Below are 20,497 nucleotides of genomic sequence, written 5' to 3'. Positions count from 1 at the left end.
ATTTTGGCTCACCGCAACCTCTGCTTCCCAGGCTCAAGCAATCGTCCCACCTCAGCCTCCTTAGCAGCTGGAACTCCAGGCATGTACCACCATGCCTGGCTAATTTTTTTTTATTTTTTTATCTTTTATTTTTGTGGAGATGGGGTTTCACCACGTTGCGCAGGCTGGTCTCAAACTTGTGAGTTCAAGTGATCTGCCTGCCTCGGCATCCCAAAGTGGGGCTATTCATCTTAATGACACCGTTGAGTACAATCTCTGTGTACGTGGATGCGATAATTTGTGTAGCAGGATTTACCCTAAGGTTCTCAGGCAGAAAGTAAGCTCCCTTCCCAAAATGACAAAATGTAGAATATTCTAATCTAGAGCTTCGTTTCATTCTGGCAGTTCTAGCCTAGGCCTGGCAGATGCTTCATTAATTTGGAAAGCTATTTTCAAAATATTTTTTAAATTCTGTTTTAAATTTATAGAAATATTATTTGTTCATTGTAAAATTCAAAAACTGTAAAAGTGCCTTCCCTCAATCCTCTTTTCCTTTTACTACTTGTTTAAGACATTGATTGATTGATTGATTGATTGATTGAGATAGGGTCTCACTCTTATGTCCAGGCTGGACTGCAGTGGTGCGACTGTAGCTCTCTGCAGCCTCAAACTCCCGAGCTTAAGCTATCTTCCCATCTTGGCTTACCAAAGCTCTGGGATTAAAAGTGTGAGCCACTGTGCCCAGCTGGGACAGTTTTAAAAAAATTGAGACGGGGGCTGGGTGCAGTGGCTGACGCCTGTAATCCCAGCACTTTGGGAGGCCGAGGTGGGTGGATCACGAGGTCAGGAGATCGAGACCATCCTGGCCAACACGGTGAAACCCCGTCTCTACTAAAAATACAAAAATTAGCTGGGCCTGGTGGCATGCGCCTGTAGTCCCAGTTACTTGGGAGGCTGAGGCAGCAGAATTGCATAAACCCAGGAGATGGAGGTTGCAGTGAGCCGAGATCACACCACTGCACTCCAATCTGGTGACAGAGCGAGACTCTGCCTCAAAAATATAAATAAATAAATAAATAAACAAAATAAAAAAATAAAAAAAGTAAAAAATCTCAAGAAGGCCAGGAGTGGTGGCTCATGCTTATAATCCCAGCACTTTGGGAGGCCAAGGCAGGTGGATTGCTTGAGTCCAGGAGTTTGAGACCAGCCTGGGCAACATAGCAAGACCCTTTCTCAAAAAAAAAAAAAACCAAAGGAAAATAAAAAAATTCTAAATAAAAATAAATAAAAAGAAGGCTCAAGAAAATTAACCATGTTCATTTAGCTACTAAGAAGTGAAATAGCATTCAAATTAAGTAAGGTCTTTCTGGGGTCAAAGCTATCATTATACAATAATGCAGATAGATGCCTTCTATCAAGGTCTGTGATACACACAATTTCAGGTTTGGAAGAGATCTTCAAGTTATTTAACCCAGTCTCTATAAAATTAAGAAATCCCCTCTGACTCTATGGACACCTAGCCCAGGCTTTAAAAATGAAGACAAATTAGGTATTAATTTAGGTTTTCCTTACTCAACTATAAAACCAAAACACTCCCATTTCAAAGAAAAAAAAAGTAGAACAAAACAGGATGTGTCTCCTCATAGCATCTAGCCTTTGGTTTATTTGGACTTTGGAAACATGTGTAACAAGTCTCTTACTGCCTGTTTTACATGCCTACTTTGAATTTCTTATCTTTCACTAAGTCTTATGTTCTCTAAACATCCCCAGTTTCATTCATCTCTCTTATGACTGAAAAGAATTCTTTCATCATCCTGTTTTCCTTACATTGAAAATTTTTGGGCCTAAAACAGAATAAAGAAAGAAGTACTGACTAGAGCAGAGTAGGTTTCTCTACTTCTTATTTCTAATACATTTAAGATGACAGAAACATTTTTGGAGCTATACCCTATCTACAACTGAAGGCTTAGTGAGAGCTCATGCTTTTACACGAATGATAGCAAATGAGAGACAACTGGGCTGTTACAGCCTCCAGGACATAACTAATCACCTGAAACATTCTTTCACAATCATGGATATGATCTTAGGGTAATTCTCAACAGTGATCCAGATAGAAGATATTATTTTTTTTTTATTTTTTATTTTTTTTGAGACAGAGTCTTGCTCTGTCGCCCAGGCTGGAGTGCAGTGGCACAGTCTCGGCTCACTGCAAGCTCCGCCTCCCAGGTTCACGCCATTCTCCTGCCTCAGCCTCTCCGAGCAGCTGGGACTACAGGCGCCCGCCACCGCGCCCGGCTAATTTTTTGTATTTTTTTTTAGTAGAGACGGGGTTTCACTGTGGTCTCAATCTCCTGACCTCATGATCCGCCCGCCTCGGCCTCCCAAAGTGCTGGGATTACAAGCGTGAGCCACCGCGCCCGGCAGATATTATTAACACAATGAAGTAGGTTCCTGAATTAAAATCTACTGCTATTGTTGACTTAAAACAGGAGTGTGGGAACCTTGATTCTGTTCTGATTGGTTTGTTCAGACCCTTTTGCGCATCTCATTACTGATTACCCTGGACTTCTCACTACTTGCCCTGCTCTGCTTTCTGACATTCATGTTCTCTTGATGCCTGGCTTTGTGACCAAGTGCAATTGCTTTCCCTTCTATTAACGGTAGTCATCTGGTTGCTGTCTAGTTTCTGGCCTTAACTTTTTCATTAAAAATTTTTTTTCCTTCTTTTTTGTTTTGTTTTTGAGATAGGGTCTCACTCTTGCCCAGGATGGAGTGCAGTGGTGCAAGCACAGCTCACTACAGCCTTGAAGTCCCGGGCTTAAGCGATCCTCCCATCTCAGCCTCCCATGAAGCTGGGACTACAGGCATGAGCCACCACATCTGGCTAATTATTTATTCAAAAAAAATTTTTTTTTCTAGAGATGGAGTCTCATTATGTTGACCAAGCTAGTATACAACTTCTGGGCTCCAAGCAAACCTTCTGCCTCAGCCTCCCAAAGTGCTGGGATTATAGGTGTGACCCACTGTGCTGAACCCTAGCCTTTACTATTTCAGTATTATCTGATAGGTTTTGATGCATATTCTTGTTGATTTTCAGCATCAACTTCAGACTTTAAACCCTATCCTCCACTTAGAGCACTGGTTTTCAGAGTATGACTCACTCCAGTGCCTGCACCTTCTCCATGTTGTATTCCAGCCTTCTCTTAGTGTCAGCTCCTTGATATGGGATCAGTGACTTAAGTTTACAGCAAGATATTGCCAATATGGTGTCTAACAGAATTATGACTATAATTATCTCATATAATTATTAATATTGTCTCCTGGCCACCAAATATTTTCTCTTTCTTTTTCTTTTTTTTTGAGACAGAGTCTCACTCTGTTGCCCAGGCTGGAGTGCAGTAGCGTGATCTCGGCTCATTGCAAGCTCCGCCTCCTGGGTTCAGCCATTCTCCTGCCTCAGCCTCCCAAATAGCTGGGACTACAAGGCACCCGCCACCGCCCTGGCTTTTTTTTTTTTGTATTTTTAGTAGAGATGGGGTTTCACCGTGTTAGCCAGGATGGTCTTGATCTCCTGACCTCGTGATCCTCCAGCCTCGGCCTCCCAAAGTGTTGGGATTACAGGCCTGAGCCACTGCGCCTGGCCTGGCCACCCAATATTTTCAGAGATTTATTTTACAGTTTTGTAGTTTTTTTTGTGTGTGTGTCTCCCTATGTCTCAGAATTGTTTGGTTTGTTATTACCTGCTACTATTCTAAGACAGTCATATAAGCACAGGGTTAGAAATGATAGCAAGAGAAGTCATTTACTTGCTCCTTACTGATAAAAAAAGGTCAGAGAAATGTACTTTTAATTTAACCGAAAACATATCACAAGCTTCTAAAATGCAGTGGGAAAATACACATTTCATTCTTAAAAAACCTAAAAATTGCTAGGTCTATATGTTACATAATAGATGTGAAAATGTGATATAAAAAGTTAAAAGGGTATATATGCACAGATAAAATATTTTTATGATGATATATTAATATATTGGGTCACACAAGACTGAACTGACTTACAGGATACAACAAAGATATTTATAATTTAAAAGAAGATAATGAAAAGATTAAAGAAGAAATCAAAATACTTACAAAAACCAAAACAATTTTGACATAGTTCTATTAGGTTCTATACAAGTCTATATAAACATAGTGGTCCAGAGAGTACAGTCTAAAGGAAATTCAAATGTCTTTTACACAACTCAAAACTGAGGAGAATTAACATTTTACAGAATGAACAACTGTGATTCAGTTGCTGCCTCTGTGAAATGGGTGTTAAGACTGAGCTGTTGTGAGGCTTAAATAAAATAAATGAATATAAAAAACTACAAGGTAATGTACCAATATTAAACATACTTATTATTTACTGAAGAGTATGTATTTTGGGTAAAAAGCCTAATTCCCTCTTGAATGCTAGAAAACATAAGCAAAAGGCCAATTCTCAGCAGAGAAGACTAATTTAAAACTTTTCCTTTCTCTGATTCCTTATTCCCAGATACACTTACTTGAAAGTAATTTGTAACTGGTTCCTAAGTAGGGTAGTATAACATAATTCATCTGAAAGCATTTTAGAGTTCGATAGAAAAAGATCATAAAAATTCAAGATATATTCTTACTGTTAATACAATAGCTTTAGCTTTCTCATAAAGTATGTGTATAAATTCAACATTTGCAGTATTTTTTGCAACATTTTATTCCCTAAATTTCTTCAGACCTGAAGTCACACACCCTTACATGGAAAAAAGCTTTCTAAAACTTTGTAGGGAAAATATGACTTGTATCATACATGTGTTTTTGGTTTTTACTATAATAATTATCTTTCTTTTTAAAAATACTCATTTATATCCAAAAAATCGAAAACAATTTAACTTGAAGAGCACCACTATGATGAGAAATATATGTATGAATCTGAGAAACAAGTATATTTTCATTTAAAGAAAAATTAATTTACCCGCTCAGTAGTTTTTTTTTTAGCATGCTGACTGTAAAATTTAACTACATAGGTGCGTAAGAAAAACATGTAAAAAGATACTCTTAAGAAATTTCAAAACAGTTAAGTATGAACCAAAAGAGTGACATACATAAAGAAAAATGCAATTTGTTGGAACTTCTTATGAAGTGGATTGCCTAAGGGGCACTTGGGATGCTGAAATGTCCCTGAAATCTTCCGAGAAATCGCAAAGAACATATGAGTTAGAATCCAGGAACATAAACATACCATAAAAGAATGATAATTATACTGTGATTTCACTTTCAAGAAACCTGGCTAACTGCAGGGTTTGTTTTCTTTTCATTATGTGACATACACTGCTGTAAGAAGAAAGTTATCCAGGATAAGAATTAGTTCAATGTTCAGGTAAGTGTGGGGCCTTGTACATTCTAAGTACTTAGTAAGGAGTGGTTGATTAACTCTGGTTAAATACTAACTGAAATGACTATGGGCCCTGAGAGATGTTATTGGCAAAAACACTGCAATGAGAGGATAGAAGATATCCCAGGTCTCAGAAACAAATTTTTCTTTTTTCTTTGATACAGTCTTGCTCTGTTGCCCAGGCTGGAGTGCAGTGGTGCAATCATGACTCACTGCAGCCTTGACCTCCTGGGCTTAAAGGATCCTCCCACAACAGCCAACCGAGTAGCTGGTACTACAGGTTTGTGCCACCATGCTAGGGGTCTTGCTGTCTTGCCCAGGCTGGTCTCAAATTCCTAGACTCAAGTAATCCTCCCACCTTGGCCTCCCAAAATGATGGGATCAGAGGCCTGAGCTACCCTGCCCAGCCAAAACAGATGTTTTATATTCCACAAATATATATGATTCTGTATAAGTGTGATAACCATAGAGGTTGCTGTGCCTACAACTACCATCTCCAAGGTTTTAGGAAGTAGCTCTATTGTAGACAAACCTTTGGGATATGACTTCCTATGGCCTACTTTCAGTAGTATGTATCTAAAATTGTATGTAAAAGTAGTATGTAACTAAAATTTCAGTAGTAGTATCTAAAATTGTCCTTGGATACAGGAGAGCTTCTGTGCTTTCTTCAGCTAAAATTGTTCAGTATCAGAGTGACACTTATTTTTTGATGACAGTTTCTAAAGCTTTCTATTTGACAGCTTTATATTATTGAAGATTGAAAAGAACCATTAGTTTAAGAAACATCTGAATGAGTACTTATTATCTGCTAAATATTGTGCTAAAGGCTAAAATACAAAAAGGAATTTGTCAATCTAATGGGTAAGACAGATGCTTAATTACATAGTAATATGAACATTAACAGAAATACTTAAAAAATTATAGGAATGAGGTAGAAAAAGGTATGTTTTCTTTGTTGAGTTAGGGAGGGCTTCAAAGAATAGATGATTTTTTTAATTTTTATTTTTTGTGTTTTTTTTAGATAGGGTCTAGCTCTGTTACCCAGGCTGGACTGTAGTGGCACGATCACCGCTCACTGCAGCCTCAACCTCTTAGGCACAAGCAATCCTCTCACCTCAGCTTCCTGAGAAGCTGGGACTACAGACGTGCGCCACCATCCCTGGATAATTTTCATATTTTTTGTAGAGACAGCTTCACTATGTTGCCCAGGCTGATCTTGAACTCTTGAGCTCAAGCGATCTGCCTGCCTTGGCCTTCCTAAGTGCTGGGTACAGGTAGGAGCCACCGTGCCCAGTCTCAAATGATAGATAATATTCGAAAAGACCCTTGACACAGAAGGAAATGAGGAAAGGGAACTACATTCATTGAGTTCTGTTATATTCCAGGAACATTGCTATATTAATTCTCACAGAACCTTGCAAAGTAGATATTACCTTTATTTACAGATGAGATAACTGAGTTTAGAGGGGTGAAATTATTGTCTCAAAAATGCATTGCTATTAAGTAGCAGAGCTGGGATATGAATACAAGTCTTGTCTGTCTGACTGCTGGCTTTTTCCATAGTATTTCAAAATGTAGAAGATGTAAGGAATATAAAGGTAATGCTAGTCTTACAATTTAATGAGAGAGTTGAACATATTTATATGTACATATAGTAGAAAGTAAAATGTAATTCTGGATCAGTCTAGTTTCCATCTTCTATGTTTACACCTGGGGTGCTAAATGCTGCTAAAGAAAAATTACACAGAATGGTACTACTATAAGTACATAACATTTCAACTTGGCAATTCTTTTATGTACATCATTCATTTATTACACAGCTACTTCAAAATTCATTTTTCTCAAAACACTGACTGTACCATATCTCTTTCTATTAGAAAACATCCATTAGATGGGAACTCTCTAAATACTTACCACTAAACCTATAAACTTCTATTTTCACATAATTCTTTTTTCTACTCTTCAAAATGGAAAAGGTAACACTGGTGGTCTAAAGCTGATTCCCATGACTCTGCTATGGATCTCCTTTCCTATCACTTTTGCTCAATTGATTATCCCTTTCTTTTTTGTACTTTTAATGTCTATTTTGCTTCTTCCTGTCACCATTTAAATTGGGTAATCTCTAGCTTTGAGAGGCAAAAGCTCTTTTTTTTTTTTTTTTTTTTTTGAGATAGAGTCTTGCTCTGTCACCCAGGCTGGAGTGCAGTGGCATGATCTCAGCTCACTGCAACCTCCACCTCCTGGGTTCAAGGGATTCTCCTGCCTCAGGCTCCTGAGTAGCTGGGACTACAGGCGTCTGCCACCACGCCCGGAGAATTTTTGTGTTTTTAGTAAAGACGGGGTTTCACCACGTTGGCCAGGCTGGTCTCGAACTCCTGGGAGTTCCTCCACCTCCCAAAGTGTTGGGATTACAAGTGTGAGTTACCGTGCCTGGCTTGGCAAAAGCTCTTCATCTCATGCCCCTTCCTCAATTGTCCTATCTTTTCTTCTTCAAATATTCTAAGGATTGCCTATTTTCCACTGGAATCTGCTTTTTAGCTCCAGCTCCATTGAAACTGCTTTAGCATCTTTTTTTCTTTTTTGGAGATAGGGCTCTGACTCTGTCACCCAGGGTGGAGGAGTGCAGTGGCACGATCTTGGCTCACTGCAACCTCCACCTCCTGGGCTCAAGCAATTCTCCCAGATCCTCCCACCTCAGCCTCCCAAGTAGCTGGGGCTACGGGTGCATGCCCCCAGTCCTGGCTAATTTATGTATCTTTTGTAGAGATGGGGTTTCACCATGTTGGCCAGGCTGGTCTTGAACTCCTGAGCTCAAGTGGTCTGTCTGCTTCAGCCTCCTCAAGTGCTGGGATTACAGGCGTGAGCCACCGTGCAGGTCCTTTGGCATCTTATTAAATCCAAATGACTCTTTTTAAAAAATCTTTCTTTGGCCTGACCTCTTGAGAGCACATGTCACTGCAGACAACTGGCTCTGTTATGAATGGTTCTCCCTGGGCTTTAGGGACTCTACTCTCTTCCTGATGCTCGTCACTGATGCTGGTCACTCTTCACTCTTCTTTGTGTAAGCACTTTTTCCTGTGCCCTTCCCTTAAATGCTGGTACTCATTAAGATTCTATCACAGGCCTTTTTCTGTTCTTACTCTATATGGTCTCACTAGTTCATTTACTCTATTTCTATGTAAAGTAACATCTTTATGTTGTGACTTTCAAATTTCTATTAACAGATGAATTCTCTTTCTTGGGCACAAGAACCTACATTTCCAACTCTCTAGTGTATATATCCACTTAGATATTTCCTTGAACTTTTCTTCCCCAAACCTCTTTCTTCTAGGTTCTTTGTAGCACCACTAAAGACACAAGCCAAAAACCTAGGCATCAATTCTCATTCCTCCTCTCTTCATCAGTCCCTAATGGACTCAATCACCAAGCTCTGTGATTATGCTTTTTAATTTTCTTTTTTCTTTTTTTGAGACGGAGTCTCGCTCTGTCATCGCCAAGGCTGCAGTGCAGTGGCACAATCTCAGCTCACCGCAACCTCTGCCTCCCGGGTTCATGCCATTCTCCTGCCTCAGCCTCCCGAGTAGCTGGGACTACAGGTGCCCGCCACCATGCCTGGCTAAATTTTTGTATTTTTAGTAGAGACGGGTTTCACCCCGTTAGGCAGGATGGTCTCGATCTCCTGATCTTGTGATCCGCCCCCCCTCGGCCACCACAAGTGCTGGGATTACAGGCTTGAGCCACCGCGCCTGGCCAATTATGCTTCTTAAATAGCTTTCAAATCGGTCCATTTTTGTTTCACCTCATCATCACCAATCTAGTTCAAGACACCACCTTCACTCACTGAAATACTGGAATAGCTTCCTAAGAGGTGTTCTTCCCACTGCCCTTCTACAGCTCCAAGAGCCATGAGAAAAGGGCTTCTACATCAGCTTCTAACAACTGAGCTTAGTATTCTATTAGGCATTTGGCTGATGAAAGACACTTTTCCTACTCTCAAAAGCTTATATTCTAAGGACACATGGATAAAATATATACAAAGAAAAGCAGAATTAGAATTTCCAAAGGTGATCAGTAAATCTTGTTTCGTTAAGGCAAAGATGAGTGGATAAAAATAGATGAAAACTAAATGCAATTGATGAAGATTACGAGTGATAAGCTCAAGAAAGAAGCCATTTTAAGGAGTCACATTTCTCTTTTTTCAAAAGACAGTGTTGCTGTCACCCAAGCTGGAGGGCAGTGGTGTGATTATGATTCACTGCAGCCTTAACCTCCTGGGCTCAAGCTATCTTTCTGCTTCAACTTCCCTAGTAGCTGGGAACACAGACGTGCACCACCATGCCCAGCTAAATTTTGATTTTTTTGTGAAGATGGGGTCTTGCTAGGTTGTCCAGGCTGGTGTTGAACACCTAGCCTCAAGCGTTCCTCCCACTTTGGCCTTTTTGAGTGCTGGGATTACAAGTGTGAACCACTGCATTGGGCCTGAAATCACATTTCTTATACTCAAAATCTTTTCAAAATGAATGTTTTATTTGAAGTCTTGCTACTGTTATCTAAAAGTGAGATCCTATCAGTTTATCTTTTCCTTTTACCTCTTTTTAATATCTAATTATTTAGGTTTATATTTTATTTACACCTAAGAGGTCTTAATCCAAGTACAAGTGAAGACATTTTAGAGTAAGATAGATTACAACCCACCTGAAGGAAACAGATAAAGTTATTCTGAGGTATCAAAAGTGAAAGAGGAAAAAAAGATTATAACACCTGGATAAGATATTCAGCTCTGAGTTTTCTGGCAACGAAGACAAAAAGGAAACACATTAAATTACAAAGTTTTCATTTTATGAAAAAAAGAAAGAGGAATATAACTTCACACCCAGAGGCAAAAATTTTCCTGGAATATACGCAATAATTCATCATGAGTTTTTTTCTGTCTAAATGAGACTAAGGAAAAAGAACATTAGTTTTGTTTCACGGAAAAAATGAATTACTTTTAGTTTTGACTATGTAATCACAGTTGAGTTATTTAACTCTTACCAGCATCAGTTTCGTCTCTAACAATGAGGACAATGATATTTATCAGCGGACTGTAGTAAAGATTAGATTATGTCATTTATGTGGAGGTACTTAGTAGACTGCCTTAGTTTTACAAAACCAAGAGAGATCACACTTTGTTTTGATCTTCTATAAAAGCAGAAGGCATGACATTAAATTGTTCTTTAATAAAATAAATTCTGTGAGGAGAGATATTTTGCCCTTTCCCCCTCTGCTTTATGAACATTTTACTGAATATAGGGACAAAACCTGGAGAATTTAGAATGGAGAAGTGTGGGCAGGTATAAGCTCTCAATTCAACTTATGCACATTTTTAAGTTAGTATTTGTTGTGTAAATCCTTTAACCTAATATATTTACCCAACCCAGTTGAGCTTCGTAGTCTGAAAAGTCAACCTAAAATATCCTATTTCTCTCTACACCCACCTGATCTTCACATTATATCATTCTGAAATTAGTTGTCTAATATATTTTCTCGCAAAAAAAGTTAAGACTAAAAATCATCTAATATACCACTTATAGTTCAAGAAATACACAATTGTAAGAGATCAATACACATTCCTGGAAATTGTCACACCACACCCTAAATCTTAATATGAGAGAAGATACTTTTAAGCTAATATTTTTGAGCTAACACTAATATAGAAAATAAAAACTCTCTGTGGTCATGGCCCAAATGTTTTTGAATTGTCAACCTAGAATTGTCCTACTTGCTTTTTCTGTTTAACACATATTTTGGAATTACGCAAATGAACTGGTGATCTTACTTCACATTACATGAACACATACAGCCTAATCAGAACTAAGTGACACTGCTAAAAAAAGTTAGAGCTAGGCTGGGTGCAGTGTCTCATGCCTATAATCCCAGCACTTTGGGAGGCTGAGGCAGGTGGATTGCCTGATGTCAGGAGTTCGAGACCAGTCTAGCCAATGTGGTGAAACCCCATCTCTACTAAAAATACAAAAAAATTAGCTGGGTGTGGTGGCGTGCGCCTGTTAATCCCAGCTACTTGGGGGGCTGAGGCAGGGGAATTGCTTGAACCAGGGAGGTGGAGGTTGCGGTGAGCCAAGATAGCGCCACTGCACTCCAGCCTCGGCGACAGAGCAAGACTCCATCTCAAAACCAAAACAAAACAAAACATTAAAGCAAGAGCTGTCCAATGCAAAAAAGAAAATAAGAAACTTTAAAAAGTTCATTTGGTCTCTTTTTGAATCACTCATTTACACTGTCCAAATTTAACTAATTAAAACCATGACTGGTATCAGATAATTTTCCCAGGGTATTGACCAGGGTGAGGCAAGCTAGCGGCCTTAGGTGAAGAGGCAGTGGCTCCCAGGGGCCGTCCATGTTCTTTGCCCACTCTGAGAGTAGGCACCTCCTTACATCATGTGTCCTAGATGCCCTGCTTGCCTCACCCTAGTCCCAGCCCTGATTTTCATTTTCAAAAAAAAATCAGAATTATTCTTAACCAACGTTATCTATTGACTATTATGAGGACATGATCCTCTGAACAATCAAGTGAATAAATCAATCCCATGGACCCTTTGTTTCATCAGGTAAATGTTCAAGTGCATGGCCAAGCATTTCTAGGGGGTCACACCAGCTGTTTTCTTTCCATATATGCAATTTGCAGAGGCCTTTGCATATGCATATATGATGTAAGTTGGTAGTAAATGGTTTCTTAGAAAATGATTAATAACATCAGATTTGTTTTACTAAGCTTTAATTTTTACTTTGCTTTAAAACAAAAAAAGTTGCCTTTCTTTAGATGTTTGGTATCATCAAAAGCTATACAATGTTAAATTATTAAGACATACTTGCCAAAATAAAGATATACTGTCAAATATATAAAAACTGACAATTATCTAAATATGCATCCATACAAATATCAGTAATGACATGTAGTAGTAGGCAATTAATGAGTAGTTACATCTTGCTAGTGTTTAAATTTCTCCCTCCTTCCCTTCCTTTCTTCCTTCTTCTTCCTCTCCTTCCCTCTAACCTTTCCTCCCTCTTTCTCTTTCTTTCTTTTTTAAAAGACAGGGTTGCACTACGTTGCTCAGGCTGGAGTGCAGTGGCTATTCACAGGTGAGATCAGAGTGCACTATAGTCTCAAACTCTTGTGCTCAAGTGATCCTCCTGCCTTAGCCTCCAGAGTACCTGGGACTACAGGTGTGTGACACTGTGCCCCGCTCTGCTAGAATTTAATTTGCATGCTTAAACGTATTTTCTTCTCAATCCACCATGCAAAGTTTTTTGGTTTTTATTTGGACTCATGAGTAATGTGATTCCAAGTGTTGGAACTGCTCATATATTTTTCAATGTAGCACATCCCCTTAAAATCAAATGAGAATTGCCATTCTGAAGAAAAAATTAATATCTAGCTTTAAAAAAATGTAGTTGATATGGCTGAATGGTCATCTGTAGTTACTACTCTTAAATATTTAATTTCAAAAACACTTGTGAAAATTTCACATAGTGAATGAATCAGGTTTCCACAGTGAAGAAACAATTACTTGAAAGCAGAATCCTAGGACATAAGTGATAGCAGCAGTGATGGATAAGGTCTAGAATGTCCGAACTCAGAAGAAAGAATAAATATCTTCAGAGAAGCTTTTCCTAGCTCTGTAACCTGTTGTTAGATTGACTTATCTTCCTAAATGTTATCATTACAATCCAGTCCTGGGACACTTTCTTATCCTTTTCATCCATCACATAGAAGACACCTTTAAGAGAACTCACTCCAATGCCATTTCTCAGATACAGACAATCCTCCAATTCTTCTGACATCATCTCTAGGATATATACCTTTGAACTGCTTCCAGTAAGTTTCCAGTCCCCTCTCTCAACAATATTCTCCCAGTAATTTCTTCCCAACATCTGGTGTACCTCTCCCAGACTAGTATGAGGATACTCATAAACCAACGATATGTTTTAAATGTTTTGTTTTCTGGTCGGGCGCGGTGGCTCACACCTGTAATCCCAGCACTTTGGGAGGCTGAGGCGGGCAGATCACTTGAGGTCAGGAATTTAAGATCAGCCTGGCCAACCATGCCGAAACCCAGTCTCTATTAAAAACACAAAAATTAGATGGCATGGTGGCATGCACCTGTAATCCTGGGTACTCAGGAGGTTAAGCCAAGAGATTCGCTTGAACTCGGAAGGCAGAGGTTGCCATGAGCCGAGTTCATGCCACTGCACTTCAGCCTGGGTGACAGAGCGAGACCCTGCCTCAAAAAAAAAAAAAAAAAAAGTTTCTTTTTCTATTAGAATAACAAAATGGTAAAAAGATGGCTAAGAAGAGGCAGTGATAGTTCAGTAGAAAAAAGGCTTTGTGTTAACAATACCAGTGGTTGGTGAGGATGCACAGAAACTGGAACTCTCATTCATCATAGAGGGGGAATGCAAAAGTATAGTAACTTTGGAAAATTTTGACAGTTTCTTATAAACTTAAACATACACCTGCCATACAACGCAGTAATCATGTTCCTGGGTATTTACCCAAGAGAAATGGAAACTTATGTTTAAATAAAAATGTGTACATAATTGTTTACAGCTATTTTATTTGGAGATGTCCTCAAATGGAAACAACTCAAATGTCCATAAACTGCGAATGAATTAACAAACTGGGTTACATCCATATAATGGCTTATTACTCAGCAATAAAAAGGAAACATATGACTAATGTAGATGTATATACAGGCTCACACCTGTAATCCCAGCACTTTGGGAGGCTGAGGCAGGCGGATCACTTGAGGTCAATATACTATACATCTATATTGCAACAACATAGATGAATTGCAAATGTACTATTGTAACTGAGAAAAGCCAGACTCAAAAGGCTATATACTGATAATTTCACTTTTATAGCATTTTGTAAAAGATAAACAATAGGTACAGAAAATACACCAGTGGTTGATAGGGCTGGGGGTTGAGGAAAAGGGTCAGCTAAAAAGGGGTAATGAGGGAATTTTGTGGAGTAATGGAACTATTCTATATATTGATTGTGGTGGTGCTGACATAACTGTGTGCATTTGTCAAAAATCACAGACATGTATGCTAAAAAAGGTGAGTTTTATTCTTTGTAGATTATACCTTAATAAACCTTAAAGGAAAAAACAAAACAAAACAGGACTTATCTCTTAGTTACTAACTGCCATGGGCAAGCCACTTAAAACTCATTTCTCCATCTATAAAATAGGAATTATATTTACTCTAAAAGAATTTTGGTAGGGAACAAATGAAGAAAAGAAAATAATTTTATGAACTTTAAAGCTCAACACAAATACTCTATCTACACTACAGGCACTGGGCATACATTGATAAAGAAGACAAGAGGCACACTAAGGAAATTTACTGTTTAGTTGCAGAATAAGATAAAACAGATTATTATTAAATAATATGGGGAAATTCAGTGACAGCTATCAGCACAACAAGAAGGGGCATTCTAGGAATAAGAATTAACTCTAAGAAGTATATCAAAAATTGAATAAAAAAGGACAAAATTACAGTGAGACATAAATAAGAGAAGTCATTAATGAACATGCACAACCGGGATCCAATAATTTTAACCTGATAGCAGTTTTTAAAAAAGCCTAAAATGATTAAAATTATGACAAAATAGGAAAAATACCTCACGATGATTTAGAAGTTGTTCTAAATCTAATGCCATTTGATTCTTCGTCTGTAGTAAAGCTGACTTTTCTTTATTTAAGTTGCTGAAAAAAAAACCCAAGTTTTAAAAAGTCATTATGTTAGTATAAATATAGTTAATAAACTGTAAATATTAAAAGAATAAACATGAATCTGATGGTTTGAACTAAAGATAAATTTATAGTCCATAAATATTCCAGACCAGCCACCAAAATGTTTGGCCTAATGAATGGCCTATTTTGTCAGAAGATTCTTTTTCTTTTCTTTTCCTTTCTTTTTTTCTTTTCTTTCTTCCCTCTCCTCTTTTCTTTCTCTCTCTCTTTTTTTTTTTTTTAAGAGATGGAGTCTTGCTGTGTTGCCCAGGCTGGAGTGCAGTGGCTATTCACAGACGTGGTAACAATGAACTACAAGCCTCAAACTCCTGGGCTCAAGCAATCTTCCTGCTTCAGCCTCCTAAGTATCTGGGACTACAGGCATACATCACTGCACCCAGCTTTTCTTCTTTTAAGAATCCATTTGACAACGTAACTGAGATGCTGTCTGAGAACACTTTCCTGCCTAGTATAGGCATAAAATTAATGTTTTAAAGGTGACTATTTACTACTAAAATGTAAAAAGATAAAGTGAAACTCACATAAAAGGTAAGAAGTACTATATGTCAGCAAACTATTACAACACAAGATACTAGAAGACAAATTAAAACATCCTTAAAACTGAAAGTAATATTTTACAAACTAAATTATCAGGTATATAATTGAGTTAAGTAAGTGAATCAGGTATTTAGTCTGTGATAAACTTGAAAAAAGAATGCTTGTCTCCAAATTATTAGTTTGATTTTCAATTTCTGGCCTGGCATGGTGGCAATTATCTAATGAATTATTACAATTAAAAAAAAAGACAAAATTTGTGAGGGTAAAACTAACAAGAATTGTTTTAAATAGGTAAAAACATTTTTTTTTTTTTTTTTTTTTTTTTGAGACAGAGTCTCGCTCTGTCGCCCAGGCTGGAGTGCAGTGGCGTGATCTCGGCTCACTGCAACCTCTGCCTCTGCCTCCTGGGTTCAACTGATTTTCCCACCTCAGCCGTCTGAGTGGCTGGGACTACAGGTGTGTGCCACCACGCCCGGCTAATTTTTGTATTTTTAGTAGAGATGGAGTTTCACCATGCTGGCCAGGCTGGTCTCGAATTCCCGACCTCACGCGATCTGCCCACCTCGGCCTCCCAAAGTGCTGGGATTATAGGCGTGAGCCACTGTACCTGACCGGTAAAAACATTTTTAAAGTTCTACTTAAGTTCTACTTTAAGAAAATGGAGGCACGGCACACTGGCTCATGCCTGTAATCCTAGCACTTTGGGAGATGAGGCTGGAGAACTGCATGAGCCCAGGAGTTCGAGCCTAGTCTGGGCAACATAGAGAGACCCCATTTCTTAAAAAAAAATGTTAGCCAGGTGTGGAGACATGCACCTTTAGTCCCAGCTACATCAAAGGATGAGGTAGGAGGATCGCTCGAGCCCAGGAGTTTGAGGGTGCAGTGAGCTATGATGCTCCACTGTATTCCAGCCTGGGAGACAGAGTGAGGCTCTCTCAAAAATAAATAAATAAATAAATAAATAAATAAATAAATAAATAAATAAATAAATAGATAAATGAAAGCCACTAATTTTTAGAATAATATTTGGCAGACATTTTTTTTTTTAATTCAAGAAACAGTAGTAGGCATTCTGCAGCAACTGCTAATTCAAAGGACTTAAGAGGGAAAGCCCACATTCTTCTCTTTCCAAGTAATCGAGAAGGAGGCATCATAGTTTGTCCTCTGAGGAGACGGACTAGATGCAATTTTGACTTCTGTTCCCAACTGTGCCACTGACTCAGACTCAAATGTGTGCTGTAAAGCATAACACATACCACCCCACTGAACCTCAGTTTTTATATCTGTAAAAGTAGAACATAATACTCACGTATGTCAAAGGGCTATGTGAATGATTATATAAAGTGTTGAACTCATAAAACTCTATATAAATGTTATACAGTATTACTAATTTAGATAAAAAAATAGGCATCAGAGTAAAACAGTAATTAAACGCCAATAAAGGTAAGCAGCTCAGCTGAAAAACAAACTGACTTTTAGAGTTAGGCGCCAGAGATCCTACAAAAGCTGAGGAGTTGAAAAGAACAAAACAGTATAAAGGAAACTGAGTGCCATGTTCTGCTAGAGTCTCCAAAGCATGGTAAGGATCACATGTTTCTCTAACTCTAGAATTCTAACTACCTCTTTAGCTGGAATCACTTTGAAGGTAAAATATTTTTCAAATTTAAATATCCAGTAAATAGGACTAGGAATTTTTAAGGAACATATATGTGTCTATGTTCATATACACGTACACTTAAAACCACGGTATATAAGCATATACTCACATTCAGTGCATACACACACACACACTCACTCTCTGTCTCAAATATCAACAGGCTCTTCTAAAGAATATGTAGTGTAATCGGAATGGAATGTCGAGGTAATTAAAGGATTTTGACTGGATAATTCTTTACAAATGCTTTTATATTGTCGTCTTTAACTTTTCAAAAATAAAGTATTCTATAATTAAATAGCAAAACAACCGTATATACATGGAATAAATGGTGGGGGGGATAAACTGGCTTGCAGAATAATTATGTTGTATCTGTAAGACATGAGTTTATTACAAACAATGTGGACTTCCCAGACAATATTGCTGTGATTACAATATCTGGGTATATATTTCGTCTTCTTTATAACATACTCGAACCACAGGGAGACAACCTTTAACATGTGCGTCTCTAAAACTGAATATGATGATTATTATATTCACTCTTCTTCTAGTATGTAGTTACTCAATAGAATTTTAGTCTTCATAAGACATATTTCATAACAGTGGAAACTTACCTTTGAAAATACAAAGTTTCTATGAGTGACTCATAAAACAACTACAAAACAAATCTCCTTATAAGCACATCTATCTTGAATGGTATATTACACCCATAATTGTTCAATTCACTGTTAATTATTACTTAGAAATTCATGTTTATGGCTCTGTTTCACCTGCAATATGAAAACATTTCTGATATATTGTTCCATAACTTCCTGGATCAATATACTCTGGGGTAGCTTTGTAAGAGAAGTTGGTAATGTAGTCTTATCTTTAACTACCAGTTAAGAATAAACTGAGAACTGACAACAGGCAAAGAAAATTATGCTAATTATTCTCTTTCCAAGCTTCCTTCCTTTCTGAAGTAGAGATCAAACTGTATTACGCAGAGTGTCTCTTGTGGCTTGGTGGAAGAAAGTTAACAGTACTACTTTTATAATAAAGTATTACTTTAATGATAGGGGAATTTAAAGCAGTTAATAGTGACATCTCAAATGTTAGCTTTTAATGTGTTTACGATGATTTCATTTTAGTGCATATTTACTCTAGCCTTTCTAGAAATTGAATATATTGTATAAATAGTTGATTTTCAAGGGGTAAGTATGGTATAGTGGTATTGTTTAATTTTCTAAGAAAAGCATACAATTATTCAGTTCTTCAAAGAGTTTTTATTGAATTAGAAAAACATTTAAAAATCATCAATTGATGTAAATATTTTTTACAACATCAACACCTAGCAATGAGCAATAGGAATTTTACTGTTTGTTTTCTAAGGAACATAATAACTTGATAATGCTTTTGGATGGGCATCATTAATGTTTAAATTTCAAATAAAAGACAAGGGGAGGGAAGTAACATTTACTGAGATTCTCCTAAATGCCAAAGCTTTATATATGTTCCTTAATTTAATTTTCACAACTACCCCTTCAGGTTCATATTAATATGTAATTTTACAGACACATTTACCATAAGGAGAGAAACCAGCCTGATGTGTATTTAAAGCCCAGGATAATTCCACTCTAGGATTTGAAATGCCATCTGCTTAGAGGAGGGATGAAGGAATGTGGGTATACAGAACTGTGATCTATCCTACCATATCTGAATTACTGGCCGAGCTGACTTTTTAATGGCATTGTTACATCACAGCATTTCATTCATGTAACCAGGGTACACCTATAGCAACATCTCAAGTGTCGTAATTAAACTACTGAAAGTATTAATAACTTTTCACTTTAGAAGGTAGTTGCTTCAATTAAGAATAAGATTTCATATCCTGTGAATTATCAGTTCAGAATGTACTAAAATATCACACAATGAATTTATGAAACACAAGACAACATTAAAGGACTCATGTTTAGTACAAAATTTTTCTTGGTAATTAATTCCATAAATGACATGGCCTTTATGAAAACTGTTGCTGTTATTAAGGGAGTCTTAATTTTTGTTGAAATTCAACATATTTTGAGAAATGTTATTTCTCATTTTTAATATAATTTTCAACCAAAAATTTGTTACATGTATGGTAAGTACTAAGAATGGCAAACATTTATTGAACACTGTTGAATATAATGTTTAGGCACTATTATATCTGTGTATATTATGAAGATTATATCATTTATTCCTCAGAATAACCCCATCAATCAGTTGCTGTTAGGACCACTCTCATTATTTTTATTTATTTATTTTTTTTGAGACAGAGTTTTGCTTTGCCACCCAGGCTGGAGTGCAGTTGCTCATTGCAACCTCCACGTCCCAGGCTCAAGTCATCCTCCCACCTCAGCCTCCTGAGTAGCCAGGACTACAGAAGCGTGCCATCACGCTGGCTAATTTTTCTGTATTTTTTGTAGAGACAAAACCAAACATGGTTTTGCCATGTTGTCCAGGCTGGTCTCAAATTCCTGGGCTCAGGCAATCTGCCTGCCTTGGCACCACTCTCATTTCACATATGAGGAAACTGGCTGTACTGTGCAATACCACAGCCATTGGCCACTAGGGCAATTAAAATTATCTTTAATTTTAATAAAATTAAAAATAAAATTAAAGATAATTTAAACAATTTAATTTTAATAGAATTAAAAATTTAGTTCCTCAGTAACAGTAGCCACATTTCAAATGCTCAGGTTGGGTGTGGTGGCTCATGCCTGTAATCCCAGCACTTTGGGAGGCCAAGGCCAGCGGATCATTTGAGGTCAGGAGTTCAAGAACACCCTGGCCAACATGGTGAAACCTCATCTTTACTAAAAATACAAAAATTAGCCGGCTGTGGTGGTGGGTGCTTGTAATCCCAGCTACTCGGGAGGCTGAGACAGGAGAATCACTTGAACCTGGGAGGCGGAGGTTGCAGTGAGCCGAGATCGCACCATTGTACTCCAGCCTGGGTGACAAGAGTGAAACTCCGTCTCAAAGAAAAAAAAAAAAAAAGAACAACAACAAAACCCCAAAACAAATGCTCAACATCTATATGTGGCTATGTGGCTAGCTAGTGGCTACCATACTGGAAAGC

The 20,497-nt window shown here is 37.7% G+C and overlaps 1 protein-coding gene across 4 annotated transcripts in view; it reads right to left on the bottom strand.

Annotated features, from left to right (window-relative positions):
• PIBF1 (progesterone immunomodulatory binding factor 1) overlaps positions 1 to 20,497 on the bottom strand; it is a 260,610-nt gene that overhangs the window by 50,335 nt on the left and 189,778 nt on the right. For all 4 annotated transcript variants that reach the window (XR_009213290.1, XM_032151003.2, XM_058437974.1 and 1 more), the window contains one exon: positions 15,074 to 15,158. Coding sequence is in view for 3 of the 4 variants with exons in the window: in XM_032151003.2 (XP_032006894.1) it covers positions 15,074 to 15,158 (85 nt within the window). In the remaining variant the exon portion in view is untranslated. The remainder of the gene's footprint in view (positions 1 to 15,073; positions 15,159 to 20,497) is intronic.

Source organism: Hylobates moloch, unplaced genomic scaffold (genome assembly GCF_009828535.3).
Source record: "Hylobates moloch isolate HMO894 unplaced genomic scaffold, HMol_V3 SCAFFOLD_4, whole genome shotgun sequence".
Lineage (NCBI taxonomy): Eukaryota > Metazoa > Chordata > Mammalia > Primates > Hylobatidae > Hylobates > Hylobates moloch.
The sequence above is the reverse complement of the archived record's forward strand: the minus strand, read 5'-3'. Positions and strand labels throughout refer to the sequence as shown.